General features: G+C 40.2%; 1 protein-coding gene and 1 pseudogene across 2 annotated transcripts in view; one reads left to right on the top strand and one right to left on the bottom strand.

Moving 5' to 3' along the window:
* The first annotated feature begins 10,719 nt into the window (after positions 1–10,719).
* LOC109491735 lies at positions 10,720–11,719 on the top strand (annotated as a pseudogene).
* A 9,120-nt stretch (positions 11,720–20,839) lies between these two features.
* Positions 20,840–24,025, bottom strand: part of GADL1 (glutamate decarboxylase like 1) — a 170,934-nt gene continuing 167,748 nt past the window's right edge. For both annotated transcript variants that reach the window (XM_003992189.5, XM_045037730.1), the window contains one exon: positions 20,840–22,630. In XM_003992189.5, the coding sequence (XP_003992238.2) occupies positions 22,457–22,630 (174 nt within the window). In that variant the 3' untranslated portion in view covers positions 20,840–22,456. The remainder of the gene's footprint in view (positions 22,631–24,025) is intronic.

The raw sequence follows: 24,025 nt of genomic DNA on the forward strand, positions 1-24,025 counted from the left end.
AAATATATATATATGGAGATCTATCTATCTATATTTGCATATGTTGGGAGATATCTCCCAAACCTTATCCATATATACATATACACACACACACACATACACATACCAGTAAGTTTCTTAATCATGATATTTCTTTGTATGCCCATCCCATTCACGCTAGATCATGGGGCATGATATAGTGAAGCCTGATTTCAGGGTATGATTATTAAAGCTGAAGAGAAGAAAAGGCAATTTCAAATTTCAAAAGCTTACGGTGGACTCAAAGCAAAGAGGAAGACAGGTATCAGCAGAACAAAACTTCTTGTCATTATACCACCAAGTGTAGTCAAAATTCCCCAGTCTAGGGGAGACAAAAGAACAATGAGGAGAATAGATGTCCGGGCCTGGGACCAGTGTGCTAGAGATCTTGGAGGAACCACACAGACCGAAGTTGAGAGACTGAATGATTTAAAGACACCCAGTCCCCATTAGTGTGACATTTTGTCCGCCTATGGAACAGCATGGATACAGAGTCAGAAATTCTAGAACCTCTAGGGTCTACTCTAGTGAGTACTTCATGCCTTCTGTACCAAGGAATTATATCAATAGTCTTTCACATTAAGAATCTGGTGAGAAGCTCCTATCCATAGCAGTCTATTGGCCTCTGAACGTCAACAAGGAGTGGCCTCAGGGCCCCCAAGAGCCTTTTCCTAGGCCTCATTTGTTGCGAGTTAACCTGAGTAATTTTGCCAGCCATAATTACCAGACTCTGTTGGCTATCAGTAGCTTCTGATGGTTAACAGCTTATTGAGGCCACAAGTTTCCCCAACAATCTTACCAGCAGATTTTAATGAAAGCAAGTCTCAGATGGCACAAAAGGAGTCACAAACTGCTCCATGGCCTCAAAAAAAAAGTCCCAGATCTCTCTTCTTAGTGCTGTCGCCATACTTGGCGACATTCCAGAGGTGTGTGTTGGGGGCAGGGGGTGCAGGTGTAGCACCTTTATAATGATACCCAACAGCCAGAATTTTCAAAATCAGTACGTGAACACTGTTTTAGAAGCCTACCTCAAATAACAGTCTGAAGGAGCTAGACTTCTAAGCCAGTTGGCTTTTGTTCACAGGAAGACAGGGAGAAGCTTCAGAATTTTTTTAGTCTGTTCACACATCTTGAACACCACCATTTCACCAACGAATGCTCATTTGTACATCCATTATGATAACTAACAAAACCTCTGCTCTCGTGAAATAACGGTAGGGGAAATGCTTGTAGTCAGTCTGTGAAGTGTGCCATTTAATTACATATGAATTAATCATCCTTGTAATATTTATTGAGATTGAAGCAGCCATCCATCCTAGGAATATATGTTCAAGTTAATTTACGTAATATATGTATCTCGAATGTACGTACTAAAGTATTTTAAAGTCAAGTACAGACTACAACTCCCAGGGCACTCAGGAGCCCTTCAGGTTGGAGTGGAAGGCACTGGATCCCTAGAAAGATAATGGTGGTGGTATTTAGCTGAAATCCCAGCTTCTCAGCCTCCACACTTGAACTTGTTTGGGACTGAATGGAATCCGCTGAGAATCTTCCAAACTCGGGAAGCAATATACTTTCTTCCGCTTTTCCTGGTTGGGATATTAGATAAGACCCTACTTCTGGAACAGAACTGGTTTGGTTAGAATGCCTCCTCACTCTAGCTTCCCGGTGGAGTATGCTGAGTCATGATTACTGGAAGGAATATCATTGCTGTTGGCACACACAGGACAGGAAAAAGCTGTTAATGCAGGCAATACCTTGCGGTTTTGTTTTAGGAGACAAGTATTGTATTAACAATAAAGATACTGTGTTAGGAAATTAAATCATTCATACTCTAGCACTGTGTAAAGACATTAAATCATTCACAAGTTATAAATCTTCAGTAATTGATACTAAATGTGATTTCTTAAAAGGCTAATCCTCAGTCTAAATTCAAACATTGGACATTCAAAATTTAACAGTCAATATTATAGAAGTGATTGAGTAAATTACAGTCAGAGGAGAATCATGTTATGTAGACTGCTATGCATGACCTAATGTGAAGTGGAAAAGAATCATGGAAAACATACTTTTACCCTGTTTTAAATTTTGTTGTGTGTCTTTCACATCTACCTGTACTCATGAATTTCCCATTCTTGCATTGCCATTTTTCAGCATTATGAATATTGGTGCAATGAATATCTTTATATAAGTTAGCATTCGTATATTTTCCATTTCTTTAAAATAGATGATAAGAACTGGGGCACCTGGGTGGCTCAGTCGGTTGAGCATCTGACTTCTGCTCAGTTCATGGTCTTGTGGTTCGTGAATTCAAGCCCCGCGTCAGGCTCTGTGCTAACAAATAGTTCAGAGCCTGGAGCCTGCTTCAGATTCTGTATCTCTCTCTCTTTCTCCCCCTCCCCTGCTCATGCTCTGTCTCTGCCTCTCAAAAATAAATAAATGTTAAAAAAATTTTTAAAAAAATAGATTATAAGAAGTTATGAGTATTTTCATGGGTCTTGTCATCTCTGTCGAAAATATTTCCCAGAGTAATTGTGTCTGTTTATAGTCCCACCAACAGTACACAAGAACATGTGTTTAACAGCACATTCACCAGCTTTACATATTATCATTTTTTGTTAATTTAATATTCTGTGATTATACATCATCATTGATATTTGCATTTCTTTTATTGATAAAAGGTTGAATTTTTTTCATATGTCTGTTTAGAGATTATACTTTTATCATTGACAATTATCTGTCATGGGAGGGAAACAAAACATGAGAGACTCTTAAATGTGGAACAAACAGAGGGTTACTGGAGGTATTATGGGAGGGGGGATGGGCCAAATGGGTAAGGGGCATTAAGGAATCTACTCCTGAAATCTCTGTTGCACTATATGCTAACTAACTTGGATGTAAATTAGAAACAAAACAAAACAAACAAAAAAACTAAAGGACAAATCCAAAAAAAAAAAAAAGAGAGAAAATTATCTGTCATGCCCTTTACATATTTATCTATTACACCTAAATGATTTTAAAAATTATAGTATTTGCCATACTTTTCCAGCTTTTATTTCCCTCTTCATTTTGCTAATGTGTATTTAATATATACAAATTTTAAAATTTGTATGGAGTTAAATCATTCACTCTATTTCCTTATGAATTCTCCTGCCTTCATATTTAGAAAGCAACCGTCTTTCCAAAAAGCCAATAAAGAACCAACGCTATTTTCTTAAAGATTTTCTGTGACATTATCTTTTAGTGATTATTTATTTTCTCTAGAATGTATTTAGGTGTATGGTGTGGGCTTGAGGGAAGATTATTTATATTTTCGCTTAGAATTTTTTTAATGTTTATTTATTTGAGAGAGAGAGAGCACAAGTGGGGGAAGGGACAGAAAGACAGAGAATCCCAAACAGGCTGTCAGTTAAGAGCCTGATGTGGGGCTCAAACTCACAAACTATGAGATCATGACCTGAGCTGAAACCAAGAGTCAGACACTTAACTGATAGCCACTCAGGTGCTCCGGAAAGATCATATTTTTTCTAATTGCTCAAGAGATACCCCAAGATCATTTAATGTGGAGATGAGGGCAAGAAACTCATTTATGATTGATTTGTGTTATTTCCATCAGGATCCAGTATATTTGTCCTTGTAATAGAAACTACTTCTGTACTATTTTGCTCCATTATCCAAATTTCAGTGCAAGGCTGCTATAGACAATGTTACTTCTAATTGATGTTAATACTTCTCAATTCCCAGAATTTTCGTTAACATTATGGCTTGTTATTTGTTGTTGGTGGTGTTTTCTTCATGCTGTTTTTGTTCTCATTCATTTTTTTATTAGGAAAATATTAATAATTCAGCATATACCCAGGCCTATACCATATATCCAGACTTCATAAATTCACTGGTTCTGAATTTGATTCAGAACTTAGCCTTTCATTTGAAAAAGAAACAAAACACTATAAACGTCACCACAATCTTGGTAGCTGTCCTTAGTTCCTAATCCCTGATCCTACTGATCTTCCCAGGTCCCCCTCTATTACGGCTTAAATGTGGATCTTTCCCATCTATGCATGTACCTGTAATCGAGTGTTATCTTCTGTGTATAATTTTTAATTTCCAGAAGTGGAACTGTATACGTGTTGTTCTACTTCCTTATTTTCTTTACTTAAGATTATGTTTTTGAAATCCATCTATGTGGATACATATCAATCTTGTAGTGCTTATCACATGTTAAAGTAATCAAACAAAGATGCCATCAGATTGAGGTGGCTGAAATGCCTTGGTAGTCTAGTAGGCAAACCAAAACTTAACCCAGAGTTAATTCCTATAAATGCCTCAAGGTTAAAAAGAACAACCAATCATAAACAGCAAACCAGTGTTTCCTAAATAATCAATCACTTAAGCTGTAGCCAACCAAATAATTTCCTTTTCTGCTTCTGTGTCTTCTCTATAAAAATCTTACCTCTAGCCCTCGTTGGTAGAGCACTCCTAACTACTTTTTATTTGGTGCTGCCCAGTTCAAAATGATACTTGTTCAAATAAACTTCAACATTTTTAATATGCTTCAGTTTATCGTTTAATACACATAAACATACCGCAATCTTTTCATTTACCTTGCTCAAATACCCTGGGTTTTGGGTTTTTTTTTTTCCAATTTTTTTCCAATTACAAAAGGCTGAGTAGACAGTATTGATCTATTTTTATTAGAAAAGAAATGATAACAAAATTAATTAAAAGACGTGAAATAATTTAAAGTATGAAATTCATCAGAAAATATACAGACTGAGCATAACTAGTGAGAAATAGAATAAGGAGAAATTAGCGTAATTATGACCCCCTCCCCCAAGGTGAGAAAAGGTCTACCAGTTTAAATGCTAACAACATACATGCAGGATCTGTATGCTAAAAACTGTAATAAATTGATAAAAGGAATATAGAAGACTGGTGAGGAGGAAAACATTTTACTTTGTCCTTCAACATTCCTCTAGCTGGTCTAAGAATCAAATGGACACAAAACAGGCTAACGGGAAAATCAAACAAAAGTTTAACAACATTGATATCGCCTGTATTCACAGGAAAGACCCAGGAAAACTGAATAACCCCTCAAAATGACTGAGACAATCACCTTAAATACCATCTCCAGCTAAAGACAAAAGATGACGATGTTGGGGGTGGGAAGTCAGTTATGAGAGGTCACCAAGAGAAGCACAGTAAACACAGGTAAGGATACTGTGCAGATTAAATCCTTGCCTTTCCCACAGATCAGGGTTTCTAGATTTAGAGTCATCCCCCTCTTCCTGGTACAGAGGGAGACACCCTTACAAATGAAGATTTCCCTTATCCATGTAAATGTCTCTTATAAAAAAATGTAACTTCTATTTGGTTGCCAGAGCTTCGCTTGTGTCTACAGTTGCTTAAAAATAACCAGCTAAAAATAATCAATATGCCAAAGAGGTATATCTTGAAATACCAACATTTGCTCCCTACAAGACAAAAATAATTGGAGCACTATGCTGGGATCATGAATCGGCAGACTCAATATCATTAAGACATCAGTACTCCCCAATTTGATCTGTAGATTCCACACAATCCAATCAAAATCCTAGTGCTCCCCCCTCCCCTTTTCAGTAAACATCAGCAGGAAGATTCTAAAATTTATATAGAAATGCAAAGGAACCAGGACAACCCAAACAATTGTGAAAACAAACTAGGTTGAAGGGTAGACTATCTATTTTGAAGACATACTATAAAGCTATCGTCATCAGAATAAACAGCCCAGAAATAGACTACACAAATACAGGCAACTGATTCTTGATAATTGGTGGGGAAATCTAATAATATAAATAAAATCTCTTGCCAGCCCATACAAACCTATCCACAAGGGAGAAGAGGGGAAAAAAAAAGTTTTATTATTGAATAAGCATTAACTCAGAGTGTAAGACACATCTAAAGAGATTATAAAGACAGAAAGAAATCACATCTCTTTATATAGCAAAGCAGATACAATTCGTTACATACATGTTAATTGTCTTTATCAAAAAGGAAAAATAAAACTTCTCATATCTCTGTGGCAAACAGAAATTTACAACTTGAAGTCAAGCACTGAAGCTGAAACTCCCACAGAGGCAGGGAGACAAGGTCATCCTTCTTGATCTTTGCATTTCAAAGAGATAGCCCATGCTTCTCAAGAAAGAAATCTCTGGAACATAAAACTGGCAAGAGGCTCATTTAGCTTTTAAAAGGACTAAAATGCATTTCAAAGAAAACAGAGAGAGCGTTTATAATTTCATATTTTCTAAAGGAAAGTCTAAAGAGAAAGGAGAACAAGTTCTCTTCCCCTTTTGGCATGAGGGAGGATTTATTTATTTATATTCATATTTGCCCTAACAAATGTACAAAGGCAATTCAATGGAGAAAAGATAGTCCTTTCAACAAATGGTATTAGAAAGACTGGATGTCGTTATGCAACATAAATAAACTTCAATATATACCACACAGGTTATAGAAAAATTAACTCAAAATGGATCATAAATGTAAAAGTAAAATTATAAAAGTTCTAGGAGAAAAAAATCTGTGTGACTTTAAGTTTGACACTGAATTTCTTTAGACGTGATACCAAAGGCATGACCCATAAAAGAAAAATGGACAAATTGCAGTTGGTCAGAATTTAAACTTTTGTTTTCTGAAAGTTATTGGTAAGAAAATGAAAAGATAAACTGAGAGTACGGAGAAAATATTTTTAAATCATATTTATGAGAGACAACTTGTATTCAGAACATATAAAGAATACTTAACACTCAACAATAAGAAAACAAACAAAACAACAACAACTACAAAACACTCTAAAAACTGGGCAAAAACCTGAATCGGAAATTCACCAAATAGAATAGATGGATGATATATAAGCATATAAAAAAGCTCAACATTATCAGTCATTAGGGAAATGCAAATTAAAACCTCAAAGAGACATCACTATATAAGCATTGAAATAGCGAACTCAAGGGATCAAAATATGCCACTTTGGCATAAGGGTAATTTTGAGCTGAAGGCAATTAAGAAACAAACATGGGGGGAATTCTCCAACCTTTTACTTTCTGCCAGAAGAAGGGCATCATTTTCCCTTTTGTAAAGGAAATATATCAACTGAAAAGCTTTGAGTCTGTGCAACAAAACTCACTGAATAATCCTTATTTACTGTACATTTTGTAGTCGCCCTCTAGCCATTTACCCTTCCCTCCCCAGGAAGTCCAAACTTCCTTTTCCTTTTGTCTAATCTCTTCTCCACACTTTATCACCCTTTGTTAAAATTGTATATAGACCTCTGGGTCAAACTACTTCTTTTCTATGAAGCCTCCACATGCATGCAAAATAAACCTTTCTCCTAATCTCTTTTCAATTTAATTCACAGGTTCCAGTACTGAACATAAGAGGGTAGGGGAAATATTTTTCCCCTCCTTTACACAAATACAAAACTGATATCACTAAGTGCTAGTAAGACTATTGAGAACAGAAAGTTGTACACATTGCTAGTGGAATGTTTGGAAAATCATTTAGGAGTGTCTTGTAAAGCTAAACATATACTTAGCATATTACCCAGCAATCCCCTCCTAAGCATTTACTCAAGTAAATGGAAAATTTATGTTCACACAAAAACCTGGACACAATATTTATAGAGGCTTTATTCATAATTTCCCCAAACTGGATAACCCAGAGATCTTTCAACAGATAAACGGGTTAACAAACCATGGTATATGCATACCAAGGACTACTACTCAGCAATAAAAATGCATGAACTATTGGTTAACATAGCAACATGAGTGAATCTTCAGTGCATTTTGCCAGATAAAAGTTGCTAGACTCTAAACGCAACATTCATGTAATTCCATTTATACAACATTATGGAAAAGGGAAGAATATGAGATTACTGGTTGCTGAAATTTGAAGGTAGAGGAACTGATAAGAAGGGGGCTACACAAATTTTTAGGGTGGTGGAATTCTATTATAGTTTCAGATATTTGACTATATTTATTTTTTCAAAACCCATAGAAAAGTAAACTACAAAGGGAGAAATTTACAATATGCGAATTTTAAACTCAAGTAGGATGTCAGGATAACATTAAAGAAAAAATTATTCTGATCCTTGTTAAAATGGTAAGGAAGACTTTATTCAAGACTATGGCAATAAGAATATTTCAAAAGGGGAAATATTAGGTTCAACTTTGAATTGAAAGGTAGCAATGGATTTATAGCCAATGAGCAGAGTGAGGGGGGTCAGCGGACAGAAAATTACTAAGTGCAGACATCAAGGGTAGCATGATTCTTGCCTCCTGACCTAACAAAATTCTTGCTAACAGCAGATCAAGACTTAGATATCAAAGGTAGGGGATGAAGAACTTGGTCAGCTATCAAGTTGGGGAATTCTCTGTAAACCTAAGTCCAAAGTCAAAGCCTACTTGAGGGGCTCAGAGTGTCTATCGAAAGTCTGGGCAAAGAGAGATTTTTTTTTTTTTTTTTTTTTTTTTGCAGCAACGAGAAGGGAATGTCGACTATGACAAATAAATCTAACAGTCTTGCAACTATGCAACATAACTTCACGGAAGGAAATGGAGAAAAAAAGGAGCTAACTTAAGTGACTTTGAAGAATAATTTTTTGGCTGGATACTGTAAAGCTAAAGAAAAAAAGAAAACAGTCCACAAATACCGTACTCCAGTTGGTACGTTTGTTTCTCTCAGGGGCACAATAATGCAGGTTAGCCATCTTGAGATTCATTTATGTGTAGAGTACAGTTGAACAAATAAGTAAATATATTATAAATAAAGAGAGCCAGATGTCTTACTGTTAGAGAAATAGGTTATAAATAAGCACATCAGGGAATGCTAGAAAGAACCCTGCAGTGTTGGATTAGAATTGGTGATAACAGTGTGAATTCATGTTCACACACACACGTATGCATATGCATTATGCATGTGTGTATAGGTAATATATATAAATTGTGTGTGTGTGTGTGTGTGTGTGTGTGTGCGTGTGTGTGTACTTGGGTTAGGGTGGGTACATGCATATATTTTCTAGCTCTGTCTTCTGAGATGGCCTAGATGCAATGACAGCCCAATTACAACCAGCACCCTAAGCGTCTACACATTGGCTTCTACCATTTTCCAAAGAAAGGAGGTTTCCAAAGAAATGGCTATCTCTAGATATGAGCAATGAAAGATAAGCCTAGAGCATCTGGTTGTGCTGAAGGGAACAAAGTGCTTAAGAAAAAGAGATGGGAACATGTCAAAAGGACATAGGAACCAACCTGTAAAAGCTCCCAATGGTCTAAACTGGATCAATCTGAGCACCAAAACAAATAGCAATGGTGCTAGATTCTGACTAGGAGAAAATGAGTATCTGTGAGTCCATGCTGACATAAGTAAGTGACTAAATAAATACGTAAGGAGGAAAAGAGACAAGACTTTCTTACAAAATAATCCCACTTAGTAAATATAGAAGGCATGAGGGAAATAGAAAATCACTGTTAGAACACCAAAGTAATAATTCCCATAAGGCAATATGCTCTAATGAATGATCAAACCTGTGGGTAAAACTTTAAGGAGAAAGATATTTAAGATATTTACATAGCTTTAACATATCTCCCCCCCCCCCCCAAATATTTAGTAATTACCGCGGGTGTCTTTAACATGTATCTACAAATTCTTTGACACGCCTTTTTCCAGAAATCAGAGTTTAATTCTCTTCCATTTGAGAGTGGCTTGGATTAAGTAACTCACTTTTAAAGAATAGTATATGAAAAGGAAGAAAAGAGTAACTTCGTAGTGGAGAAGCCTGGTAGGTTAAAGGTTAAAAACGTTAAAAAGACTACAAAGAAAGCAGGAAACAATCCGGATGTCTGAATGTAGGACTAATCTTGTTCCATCATTGAGGCAAGGCCCTTCTGAGTATTTTACTCAGTGTCCTGTGAGTCGTAAGGTTTTCCAGTGTGGCTGATAGGAGAAGGCATTACTATTCCAGGCCCTGTCAAAGCACTGGTTACTGTTTCCTCCAGTCCCTTAAGAGGGTTCTGCTTCCAGCCACAGGTCATTTCTTCACAGACACATGCTGATCGGTACTCTGTTAAAATATTCAAGGGAGACAAAGCCTTTGTGGATCTCCAGAATTTTCTATCTCTGCAGCTCTTGCCTATTCAATATGCTTGACCCTTGAACAACACAGGGATTAGACCTGCCAAACCCCGCAGTCAAAAATCCCCCTATAACGTCTGAATCCCCTAAAACCTAGCTAATAAGAGCCTACTGCGGATCAGAAGCCTTACCCATAACAATTAATACACACTTTGTATATGCATTATAGACTGTATTCTTACAAAAAAGTGAGGTGGAGAAAAGAAAATGTTAAGAAAATCATAAGGAAGGGGCACCTGGGTGGCTCAGTCGGGTAAGCATCCAACTTCGGCTCAGGTCATGATCTCACAGTTTTTGAGTTTGAGCCCCACATTGGGTTCTGTGCTGACAGCTCAGAGCTTGGAGTCTGCTTCGGATTCTGTGTTTCCCTCTGTTTCTACTCTTCCCCCATTCACACTCTGTCTCTGTCTCAAAAATACACATTAAAAATAAGTTTAAAAAAAATCACAAGGAAGAGAAAATACATTTACAGTACCATACTGTAAAAAAAAAAAAAATCTCTGTATGGGCAGTGTGCCCAGTGGTCCCATGGATCTGCCTCTTGGTTCCATGGTGTTTGGACAGAACAGACCCAGGGACACCCCTTCTAGCAATGTCCTACCATTCTCTAGCCTCTTTTCTAGTCACAATCTCCGGGGACCATCTTCTGAGCCATCCTCTACCCTCCAGACCAGGCAACACCAGTTTTTGAGCTTAGCTCCTTATTGCCAATCAACCGTGAATTCCCAGATTGCTCAGAATTAATCCACTGAGGTGGAGACCATCCCTATGGACTGCTTGGTCAGCCTCCATCTGAAAGCTTTCTACACCTACCTCTCTCTGGCCTTCTATTTCATCTGCCATGATGTGGCTCAGGAGGGTATTAGCCTCTTCCTTGAGTTTGGAGAAAAGAAGCATGAGGGCATGGGGTCTTAAAGATGCAAAACCAGCACAGCTGCTGTACCCTCTCTTTCAGGACATGCGGAAGCTGTCCCAGAATAAGTGGCATAAAACTTTGGATGCCATGGAGGTCACCATGGTCCTGGAGAAGAACCTGGACCCTTTTGGATCTGCCCGCCCTGGGTTCTGCCCACAAAGAGCTGCATCTCTGGGACTTCCTGGAGAACCACTTCTTAGATGAGGAGGTGAAACTCATCAAGAAGATGGCAACCATGTGATTAACCGCTGTAGGTTGGCTGGCCCCCAGGCTGGGCTGGACAAGTATCTCTTCAAAAAGCTCACTCTCCAGGCACCTAGATGGCTCAGTCAGTTAAGCATCTGACTCTTGATCTCGTCTCAGGTCATGATCTCATGGTTCATGAGTTTAAGCCCCACATCGGTCTCTGCACTAACAGTGCAGAGCCTGCTTGGATTCTGTCTCCCTCTCGCACGTTTTGTTCAGTTGTGTTTTGTTCAGTTGTTTGGTTGCTCCTTATGGACGAGTATATCTGGTTCCTTGAACCAGGTGAACCTGATGCTGCACTTCAGCACCGAAACTCACCGGGATCGACTTTTCACCAAGAAGGAAATTGATATGGAATCTAACTAAGTCTAGAATACACTTGACTCCTATCATTGAGAGTAACTGTTGCTGAGTATTTGTTTTATTTTCGGGATTTAATGGTTATTTTAGGCAGAAAAGACAGACAAGAGATTTCAGGGATAATTACTCTTCAAATTAGGGAAAGTCATCAGCACTCAATCAAACTCACAATGGAGTCCAAAGTCATCCAAACACACAGCTCCAGTTCTCAATTCAGCAAAATCTTCGATGAATATTCATTGGATCTTTTCTTCTTTTGAAAATAAGAACCAAAGGCAATCCATTTAGATAGGATGAGGCCCAAGACGTGAAGCCATTCAATGATCACTACAGCAAGCAGCATTACACAACACTCAGCATGGAATTTGAGATCGGCCACAGCAGCACAAATGCCAGTCCTTGGTCTCTAATTACCAGGCACTTTTTAGAAGGTGGGTTGACACAGGGGCTGGTAACCCAGTCTTTCTTCAGTTTTCATAAATAATGGCAATTTATGATGGTTAGCGTGTTTCCATTTTCTAAATTGTAATACATCCCTGTTACTGCAAGCTACATATCAAAAATCAGATCCACCCACTTGTCTGCCAAACTAGCCCCTATTCAAATTTCCCTGGTAACGACAACCATTTAAGCACCTACTCAAAATCAAAGACTTGTGTTAATCTTCCACAAACGCCTTCATTCATAATAGTGCACCCTGACTTTGGCCCTTCAGGGTGGTGCGATCTGCACACACATCACATATGCGGAACCACTGACTTGGAAGGGTGCAATTCAGACATCAGCTAGTATTCAGTCAGGAACGTTGGTACCAACTTGATCTCATTTAGAAGTCAGGCTTTCACAGCTCTGTCAGGCTCTGTTAAGTCTACCTTACTCCCCGTCGTTGGTATCTGGATTTTGTTATTTAGGCTTGACCTCTCCAGGATTCAATCCGTGCTTTCCCCAAGGTGTAGAGCATGGGGATTCTGCTAAATCACTGCATTCCAGTTAAAAATATCCTATTCCCTTTGTGGATTTAGACAACCCAGACCTGCTGACTGCAGCTGACCAGCATCCTGGTCAAGCCAGTCCGAGCCCTATAACTAACCACATGCCTTCAACCTAAAACTGAGCCCTGGTCTATAACCACACACACACACACACACACACACACACACACACACACACACGGTCTTATGGGTAGTCTCCAGGATCACCTAGCTCTTCGTCCTTGATTGCTCCCATTAGGAGATGTGATGCAGAAATTCCCACCTAGACTTTATTTTTATTTTTTTTAAGTTTATCTATTTTTGAGGGAGAGAGAGACAGAGAGAGAGAGAGAAAGAAAGCAGGCACGAACAGGGGAGGGGCAGAGAGAGAGGGAGAGAAGGAATCCCAAGCAGGCTCTTGTGCAATCAGTGCAGAGCCTGATCTCACGGTTCCTGAGATCATGACCGGAGCCAAAATCAGGAGTCAGACACTTAACCCACTGAGGCCCCTAGGTGCCCCTACCTAGACTTTACTATGTGGCTACAACTATAATGGGCATCCAGACCTTACAGATACCGAAGAATTTTTGCCATTTGCACACAAGAATAAGAGGAACCTGAGTGCTCTCGCCTGGTAGACCAGCAAGTGTCTATAACATGTGTGCACAACCTCCCTGGAAGCCATGCAGGTTGGGATGTGTCTTTCTTCCCTAAGGATATGAGAAATACCAGAATCCATCCACAGGTTCCAGGGCAACAGGCAGTAAACACTCAGTTGTGGCTGTAGGTCTCAGGATAAGATTCCTCTCTAGTGGACCCAAGTCTGAGAGACGTTAGGGAAACATGTGTTTGGGTTTTTGAACACTTGACCTAATCATTCACCTAAAACCCCAACTCACATGTCGATTTAGGTATGATATGAAAGGTATATTTTTATAATTAGCATGGGTTCCCCACTGTGATAATAGGGTCCTATTCTAAAAGCAGGGAAAGAGGAGGTAATAAAGTGTCCCCCAAAGCTCAATCCCCATCGCTCATCTTCTTCCTCACCCAGCCTACCAGCAGCGAGAGACGCCCCCCTTGCAGAGAGAACAGCTGTGTTTCCAGAATGGCGTAACACCCTTCTGGCCCTTTGGTCTCCAGCAGAATACGATCTACCCCAAGAAACCTTAAAGCCTCCATCCAGATAACAGAATAAAAATTGTTCGGGACTCACCATTCACTTGAGGGACAGTTGGTAACTCTTTGTATCCTACGTTGTTCTCGGCAATCAGGCAGAATTGCAGAATATTGCTAACGTGAGCTGGTATTAGGCAGCGTTAGGGAAATATTAACCAAACCATAACTTGTGATGCCTTAAGGTAGATGTGGCTTTAGTCCCTCACTCTCGTGAGAAAGTATCTAGAAATCAAAACTGTTCTTATTCCAATAAGAAAGTTTTTCTGAGATAAGTCAAATCTAAGTTTATTTTTAAGAGGAAACTTGGCTCCTTTTCTGCAGGAGCACATACGCTAACACATTTCGGTTATACGCTGTGTGTGTCAGTAACACACTGACATTTCAATTCATAGCATGTGGGGTTTTTTTATTTTTAAATCTTTTAAAATGTTTATTTATTTTTGAGAGAGAGTGTGTGTGCACACAAGCCGGGGAGGAGGAAAAGAGAGAGGAGGACAGAGGATGTAAAGCGGGCTCTGTGCTGACAGCAGGGAGCCCGATGTGGGGCTCAGACTCACAAACCTCGAGATCATGACCTGAGACAAAGCAGGACGTTCAACTGAGCCACCCAGGTGTCCCTCAAAGCAATGTGTTTTAAGATTAACGGGTGACTTAAGAGTTTTCTCTAAGGCATAGGTTAATTGTTTTACACTTAGGTATCCAAACCTCCCCTAAATAAAAAAGTTATCTCTGAAAGCATATTATTGCACTTACCTGCCAACCTTCCTCACTGCCACAATAATTTATTGAGCAATTACTATGTCCCAATCCCCCTCTGTATATCATAGTCTAATTTTTAAAGTATACAGAAATTCATGATTACAAATAGTGATACATTCAGTTTAAGAAAATTATAGAGAAGGGGAGCCTAGGTGGCTCAGTTGTTTGGGTGTCTGACTTCAGCTCAGGTCATGATCTCTCAGTTCATGAGTTTGAGCCCTGCATCAGGCTCTGTGCTGACAGCTCAGAGCCTGGAGCCTGCTCTGGATTCTGTTTCTCTATCTCTCTCTGCTCCTCCCCAACTCATGATCTATCTTTCTCTCTCTCTCTCTTTCTCTCAAATAAATAAACATTAAAAATTAAAAAAAAGAAAATTATTTATATTGCTGCAGATCCCCTTTTGGGCAGGGAGAGACGTTATTCTAAGAAACTGAGAATCGAGCTGAGATCTGAACTGTGTGCAGAAATTCAGTTAGGAGAAGGGAGGAACAGCATTTTAGGAAGAGAAAGTACTACATCCCAAAGTTTTGACACGAAGGATCTGGAAGAACACTGACTTTTCTGGCTCTCAGCAGGATGGAGGCAACGCAACGCAAAGTTGAAACTGTATGGGAACTGGAAGGAGGAAGAGTCTTGGCAGCTGCTGCCAGAACTTGATCTTTATCCTGAGAACTGAAATCACTTGCTTCCGTGTAGCTTAACCACCAGGACCAAGAGCCAAGATGACTATCGTCAGCATGATTTAAATGTTCGTTTCAGGAGATTCTCGCTCAGAAAGCTAAGGTTGTAAATCAGAGAATAACTTCCCTGTTTGCTTTAGGAAACCCTGCCAACTAATTTATCCAGACAAACATTTGAGCCATCTCTCCCATCAGGACAAAAGAGTGCTCCCTGCAGAAACAGCTTGCTTATCACACAACAGTGTATTTATCAAGACTTACAGCAAGTATCTCACCTTGCTGTGCCCACCAAGCCTAAACGATCCCATGATTAACTGTATCCCAATCAGTTTGCCTTGGAAGAGCCATCGGAGCACAGACCTGAAGCTTGTAAATACCATCCTCCAACTTCTCCCTTCTGAGATACCACTAAGACTCTTGCAAGGCAGTGCTCCCTGTACTCAACAGAGCCAATAAACTTAGCTTTGCTTGATCAACAGGTTTTCTAAAGGTCTTTGGCAGAGTTGGTAGTTGTCAATCCTTAGACCAAACAGAAAGTGAGAGATAGGACCAGTTCCGTGTTCTAATCTAGTTGCAGTTTGGTTAAGTAGATTAGACAGAGCCCGGAACCAATGCATGGATAACACCAAGGAGGTTATTGCTATAGTCCGGAGGAGAGGTGAAAGATGTCTGGAATTTGGACATCTTGGATAAACGGATAGATTGGGGACATGTCTTGGAGGGAAACCCAAGAAGGCTTGCTAAGTCATTGGACAGTGGGGGAGAGAGAGACCCACAAGGTATCAAGCCTGAATTATACATTTTGGTTTGCTACACTAGATAGGAATTTGTGTCATTCACTGAAATGGAAACACAGACGAAAAAACAGGTTTGAAGATGAATGTAGGGTTGGGGTAGGAAATCATGAGTCAGTTTTGGGCTTGCTGAGTTTGAGTGAGACACCCTAGTGGAGTTGTCGAGTAAGCATTAGCACAGTGGTCCAGGAACTCAAAAAGGTCCGAGAAACAAAGCAATGACCAAATACTCAGAAAATATTTATTTTCACCTCCACTCTGGTCCCTATAAACATTTATTTTTGAATTTTTTTTTTAACATTTATTCATTTTTGAGAGACAGAGCGTGAGTGGGAGAGGGACAGAGAGAGGGAGACACAGAATCTGAAGCAGGCTCCAGGCTCCGAGCTATCGGCACAGAGCCTGATGCGGGGCTCAAGCTCACGAACCACGAGATCACAACCTGAGCCAAAGTCGGACACTCGACCAACTGAGCCACTCAGAAGCCCCTAAACATTTCTTAATATTTCAAGTCAAAAGACCCTCTCTACTGCTGCCCTCCAACTTCCAAGGCAAAAAGGAGACAGGAAAATTCCTAATCTAAAAAAAAAAATAAAAATTCCTAATTTGAGAAAGGTGCCATGACAGTATGAAAGAATTATTGCCCTCTGAGACCAAGCTCGTTCTCGGTGCTTTTGTTCGCCAAGTAACTGTGGGATGCCAGGCATAGTCAGATTGCTAGGATTGGTCCACGATGACTCTTTCCTCTCCATATAGCTACAGAAAGTGAAGACATTTTTTTCTAATTTTTAGCTACGGCGCTCCACCTACACCTGTCCCCACATGGGCCTTCATTTTCAGGGTCAGGGTGCTTCACGTAACCAGTCTCATGCCAGGAAAGAAGGGAGTGGAAAATAGAATAGAGACGGAGAGGTCTCATTTTTCCCCATGTGTGATTCCAATTGAACCTGGGGTTGTCCTTTGTGCTGTGAGATTATTTTTCTCTGAAGAGCCGGTCAGGTGTCGCTTACTGTAATGCTGCTATTTGAATGGGTTCCCTAAAGCCAGGGGCTTCCTGAAAAGGGGGCTTTTTTAATGCATCCCGTTGGATTAAGCAAGTGTAACCCAATTTTTCTTGAACTAAACCATATAAAATAAATCTCAAACAAATCAAAACAAAATCAAACCATTTCTAATTTGCTGGAATGAATTCCCACAAGATCAAGCTAGCTCAAATGGAATATGATCAAGGTAGAGAGACGTAAAATTGCTTCAAACTGGAATCAGGCCAGCTCCAATTATATTAGGTGAGTTCAGACCGGTTCAGATTAAGAGAAATAAAACTGGTCCTGAAGAGGTTAAATTGAATCTAAAAAAAAATTTTTTTTTCCCAGTTCAAAATTGGCTCTAATTAAGTTAAGGGGATTAGGACATTTCAAGTTGTATCAATCCATTTCTGGTTGGATTAGGTAAATGTGAGCGGGGCAAGGCTGACGCTGCTTAGCTTGGACCAACCAGACCAGATTCCAGTTAAAATGGAATCAAACCTTATCAACCTAGGTTATTTCCAAGCTCTCTGGAAAAATAATGCTTTCAGAACTGGTGCCACTCAATGCATGTGTCACAGTGGCAAAAACCACAAGTTGCCTGTCAGTACCCGTCCTCATATTTTTCTTCACTACTAACAGAACTACTTATATGGTTGTGGGCATCAACATATGTAGAGCTTTAAAACACCCACAAAAACAAGCAGACGAAAAATACTGTATTTCCCATTCTTTCCCGAAGAGAAAGTGTGTCACATGAAGAGGGGCGGGGGGTGGGTAGCTCCTGGGAAAGTTTCTTTCTGCTTCTTGCTGCTCCAACTTGAAAGTTGGAGAAGATGGCTGGAACCACAGTGCACAAATTACACCCATGAGTAAAACTTGATGGATGAATCCATCTCTAAGGATGGCAGGGTGAAAATATGGAAGGATCTGGGGTCCCTGACAATAGGGTGGAGGTACCATCCAGCCGTCAGCACCCCTCCCAAGTCTCCCCAACATTCACCAGTCCCGCTCAAGGCTTGGGTGGTAAGCACCTGTATTCTCTGCTTGAAAACCTCTTAGGGCCATGGAAGTATGATCAGGATGGTCAGGGAGCTAATACTCCTGGGATCAGCTCTCATCCAGTTAATTCCCCAATGCATTAAATACCCCATCTTCTTTGCCCCTCAGATGGAACACCTGTGAGGTACGTTCTACACTCTTTCCCAGAGGTCATGGACAGTCGTCACAGCATTAATTTGCTCATTAACATTCACTATACTGGTTTCCTTCTTCACTCCACTGGCTCCCAAACAGTGCTTCCTGGGCTCACCAAGTGATCAGGCTTCTTGCTCTCAAATCCTTATCTGTGTCTTCTTACTGGGTAACCCAATGTAAGATACCAACTCCAGGTTATCTATGTTGGAACCTCCTTTGAATAGAGAAAAATAAACCCCTCCCATGAAACCACAATTAATTGGGGTTTCATGTGCATGCTACTAAATCTCATCCTCTTTGATCCAGTTAGCAACGAGATACTTCTTGAAGTTCAAATCCCTTCATGTTACCAGATCTTTTTTTTAATAAAGAACTATTGTTAAATGTCAAAAGCCAAAACAGGAATTTTAAAGTGTCTATGCCAACCAGTTGAACAGTTTTCAACCAACTGAATCAAGTCTACTAACTGCTAAAGGAAATACTAAAAATTATATTTTAAATGCTTATTTTTAGAAAATAAAATTTCAGTGAGACATTTTAACAATGGCCGGTAATAATGAATAGATTGCCAATTCTAAAGGAAATCTGTTTTCACTTGACCCATCCCCAGCATTTGATATGGTTGGGCATTCCCTCCTCCCCCCAAAATGTTTCTTTACTTGGCCTGTGGGTGACCACTCTCTTGGTTCTTCCTCTGCCTCACTGGCTGCTCCTTTTCAGTCTTCATCGCTGGTCCTCTCCATCTTGTGCTCAAGTCCCAGGGCTCAGTCCTTGCCCTGCCTCTCCTTTTATATCTCTGATATAGACCTTTAGATGATCTCACCCAGTCCCATAATTTGAATTAACATCCCTATGCTGGTGGTTCTTAAACTTGTAGCTTTAGCCCCAACTTCCCCCCTGAAATTGAGACTCAAAAGTAATTCCTTACATCAGATCTGGTTGTCTGGCATAGACACCTCAAATTTTACATGACCCCAAACAGGTTAAACTACTCTCCTCAGAGTCCTTCTCTCAGCAGATGGCAATTCCTTTCTTAGAGTTGCCCAGACTAAAAGTGTATGAAACTCTCCTGAATCCCCCATTTCTCCTGGAATACTCCACTCCATCAGTCAACCTTATCAATTCTACCTGCAAATGCCTCCAGGGTCAGACCCCTTTTCGTCACTTCCCTCATTGCGACTAGTATAAACTATCATCATTTCTTGTTTGAACTCTTGTGGTTGCCTCCTGTTTGGTCTCCCTGAATCCACGCCTGACCACAGACATCCTATTCTCCAAACGGTAATCAAAGTGATCCTTCTAGGGGCACCTAGGGTGGCTCAGTTGGTTGAATCTCTGGCTCTTGATTTCAGCTCAGTTCATGATCCCAGGGTCATGGGATCAAGCCCCGGATCAGGCTCCATGCTGACAGTGGAGCCTGCTTAAGATTCTCTCTGTCTCTCTCTCACTCTCCCTCTGCCCTTCCCTCCCCATCTCTCTCTCTCTCTCTCTCTCTCTCTCTCTCTCTCAAATTAAAAAAAAAAAGTGACCCTTCTAAAATAGAAGTTGAATCACATCAATACCCTGTTCAGATTGTCCAATGTTATTTCTGTCTGAATCTAAGTCCCCACCCACAGGGCCCAGTGTACTGACTCCCAGATACTTCTGTGATGTAATCATCTACCACTCACTCCAAGATTCCCTGTGCTTCAGCCTCGCTTACCTCCACAGTGGTCCTTGAACATACTAAGAATATTGCTCCTCAGGCCTTTCACTGACCATATCCTCAATCTAGAATACCCTTCCCCTAGACACCCAGATGGTCCCCTCCCTCACTTCCTTAGTCTCCCCTCAAATGTCACCTTATTAGAGAGGCCCTACCCCAACCAACTTTTCTCCAATAGCACACGCTTCTCTCCTCTCCATACTCTTCCCCTCTATTCTCCTTAATTTTTCTTCAAAATTCTTATTACCACCTGATTTGTTACATATTTACTTGCTGTCTGCCTCAACTAGACTGAAAACCTCAGAGGAGCGGGCACTTTGTCTCATTCACTGCATATCCCTGGCACCTAGATAGTTGCCCAGGATGTACTAGGCACGCCATCTATATGTTCAAGGAGTGAATGAATTACAATTAACCTTTTGTTGGAAAATTATTCTTGACCATTCAGCCAAATACATGATTGGGGGTGGTGTATCTGAATATGTGAAGGATCAAAGAATGGACTTTTTAAAGTATCTGGTAACAGTTATTCTTTTCATTGATCAAGGAACTATCATCTCTCAAGAAAAGGTCCAACGGGAGCTGAGCCATGGCTATCGGGTTCCCGATAGAAGACAAAACAAGAGGCAAATCCCCACTTTGCTAGAACTGCTTTTTCCATTTTACTCAAGGTGTTGGCTAAAAAACAGACAGCTTCCAACCGACTCATTCAATCATTTAGCTAAAATCCCAGCGGAACTCAATTCACTTCTAAAATGCATTGAGAAAACCCAGTAAAGAGGAGATGACAGGAATAGAAAAGTCGGTAACATTCAGTGGGCGCTAATGTTGCTTTTTATTTCATGAAACCTGAGTTATTGCAAATATCAATTTCAGGAACATTTTAGGTAGACATTAAAACAAAGAAGCAACAAGATATGTAAAACACACATGCACACACACACACACACACACACAAATAGTTATCACTAGAGAATAAAGTGATTCAGAGAAAGATTAAAATATTCTTTGACTGATGGAGATATTGAGAAAGCACACACCCTGAAGTGAAAACATGGAATAGAGCAATAGTACACATCTGCTTTTTACTCTTCGAAATGTAATCAACACAGTTGACGATATCGTATGGAAGCTTATTGAATATGCGAAGTCTAACACTCTTCAATCTTTTTTGCCTCCCAAATCAGAGTTCTAATCAGATTCACAACCTTACCTGTGGAACTCCGCACCCACACCTCTGAATTCTGTTTATTTCTTAGTCAAATAGAATTCTCCTAGAAACCCAGGACCAGGATCAGAGACAGAATTACAATCACCCGCTCCCAAGAGGAACAGGGGAGGTGTCTGCACTGAAAAGGCCTCCAATTCCCAGATTCTCTGCCTAATATAAACCACTTAATAGTCTACACTGACGTTTCAAAAGCTTGATAAAGGGAATGTTGTATAACCCTGGACTTCATTCTAGTTATTTCCTATATGCAGAGAATAAGATAAGAAATGGGCCCCTCACGCCGAGAGAGATACATAGCTGGAGACATCTGTATCTAATGTCTACTCCAAGCTAATGGCACAAGCGCTTTGGGAAGTGAATTAGTACCATTGCTTTCATTAAAAAGGCCATGCTACAAAGTGTCTGTCCTTATCCTTATCTCTAATTTAAGTAATTTAGAATAGATAACGGTTAATTTTAACTTTTGAGAATAAACATTCAGCTGCATAAAAGATACATCTTTGTAAAGTAAACATCTTAAACAGTTCCTCTGTTCAAAAATATATATACTTCTGATGCCCCTAAACACTTGTGCTACAGATGCCATGGCCGTATTTTCAAACTGACTCAGGGGTCGCTGAAATATTAACTATCTCTTTGCTGGCAAAACATCGGAGTTATTATTCAGTCTTCACAAGGTTGAGCTAAACCACTGGTTTCAGATTTTGCCTTGCCTCAGAATCACCTGGAAAGCTACTTCAAATATAGAATGTTGGGTCGCTCTTGAAATATAAAGGGTCTGATTCGGTAGGTCTGGGCGGGGCTGAGAACCTGTATTTCTAACAAGTTCCATGGCAATGTTGATACTGCTAGTGGAGGGACCACCAATTCGAGAACCCCTGCTTTCAACTATTAATTTACATGTTCTTGAAAAGGGCAATCGAAGCTTAGAACCCAGGCCCTGTGTGGTACTTATTAAATAAACTCTCTTCGAGGCTGTGTCCTAAAGACAATTTTTGAGCAAATCCATTTTTTCACTTCCTCCTTTCTAGCAACACTAGTGCCCAGGCAGCTAAAGAGTCCTTAACACTATTTGCTTAGCATTTCCGCTTTGACAGGCCAGACCAGGCCACCTTTCCTATTTCTCACCAGAAGGGCCACAGTCTCCATGTCCCCAGATCCCCAGGACAGGACCCGTGCCTCTGGGGAACCAAAAGCCACAGCTACATGTCTCTCCCCAGTAGGTCTATCTCGTCCAGGAGGAAGTCCATGTCCTCCCGGCTCACTTGAGGGCTGATCACCACCTGGCGGAAGAAGTTGACCTTCCCCCGGTGGGGCTGGTAGCCCAGCATCAGGCTTCCCTTCTTCATCATCCGCTCCTTAATGGTTGGGGCCACCTGCACGGGCGAGAGGAGGGAGGCGGTGAAAGACAGAGCGCATTCCTGCTGCATTCCAACCAGGCATCTGATACTCACTGGCATCCACTGTGGACCCCGTTCCCTTGCGCACAACAAGGTCAACGTTCATAATAATCTACTGAGAACCTGCAGCATATGAAGGCTGATCCAATGGCTTTAGATCAGTTAATTCATTTAACCTTCACAGTGACTTCATGAGGGAGATACAGATATCCCCATTTTTGGATGAGGAAATTGAGGTACAAGGTGATCAGACAGTCTGAGGTCCCATGTTCAGAAAAAGTCAGTGAAAGAGAAGGCAGCCTCACCTAAGCCCACACTCTGAACCCTAAATCATTAGGCACTGCTGTCTCTTTCAAAACAACCCAGTGTCCCCAGAGAGCACAGACTTAAAAGTATCAAATGTCACATTCCCAACTTTGAACTAAAAACTCTTCCAGTTCAGGCATGTTTTTATTTTTTTAAATTTTATTTAAGTTTGAGAGAGAGAGAAAGAGAGTGAGGGGGGAGGAGGAGAGAGAAAGAATCCCAAGCAGGCTACAGACTGTCAGTGTGGAGCCTGATGAGGGGCTCAAACTCACAAACCCTGAGATCATGACCTGAGCCGAAATCAAGTTTGGGATGCTTAACCGACTGAGCCACCCAAATGCCCCTCCAGTTCAGGCATCTTAAATAAAGAAAATTAGCCTTGGGTGGGAAAACACACACACACACACACACACACACACACACACACAACATAACAGTCTTGCGTCGATAGTCTACAAAGGAAAACATGAATACAGATATTATGCATGGTTCTGCTTTGAAGACTAATATTTTATTAGTTTATTAATAGTATGTGTGAAACATAAACACTCTTTTATTAAGAGGTGTAAAGGCAGGAATAAAACAGGAAGCCCCTATTTTAAAGATTTCCAGGTAACACAGGGAAAATGGGACCTGATAATCCAACTGTACAAATTTTTCTAAAAGTTTAATGTTTGAAGAAATTAGTCCAATTTAAGAACCAAATGGAAAAATCAGCCCATTTTCATATCGGTAGTGTGACCACCCAAGAACTAGGTTATAAACTTTTAAAAGACCAAAGCTGCTCTTTGAAATACCAAGTCAAACAATTTAAAAGAGCGCACTCTTCCTGGCTTGGAAAGGCAAGCAAAGGTTTTCCATTTTCCTTTTAACTGTTTCAAAATTTGAGTGCGCCTACATGAACATATGATGAAAATATAATGAGTTTATGTTCTCATCTCCTCAGAAAGATGAGACTTACTTAATTCAGAAGGGAAGAAAGCATACATAAATAACACCAAGCATGATGTGCTTTGAAATTCCTTAGGTTAGGGGCAAAATTCTCTGTTCCCGCGAGCCTATTTC

The sequence above is a fragment of the Felis catus genome, chromosome C2 (genome assembly GCF_018350175.1).
Source record: "Felis catus isolate Fca126 chromosome C2, F.catus_Fca126_mat1.0, whole genome shotgun sequence".
Classification (NCBI taxonomy): domain Eukaryota; kingdom Metazoa; phylum Chordata; class Mammalia; order Carnivora; family Felidae; genus Felis; species Felis catus.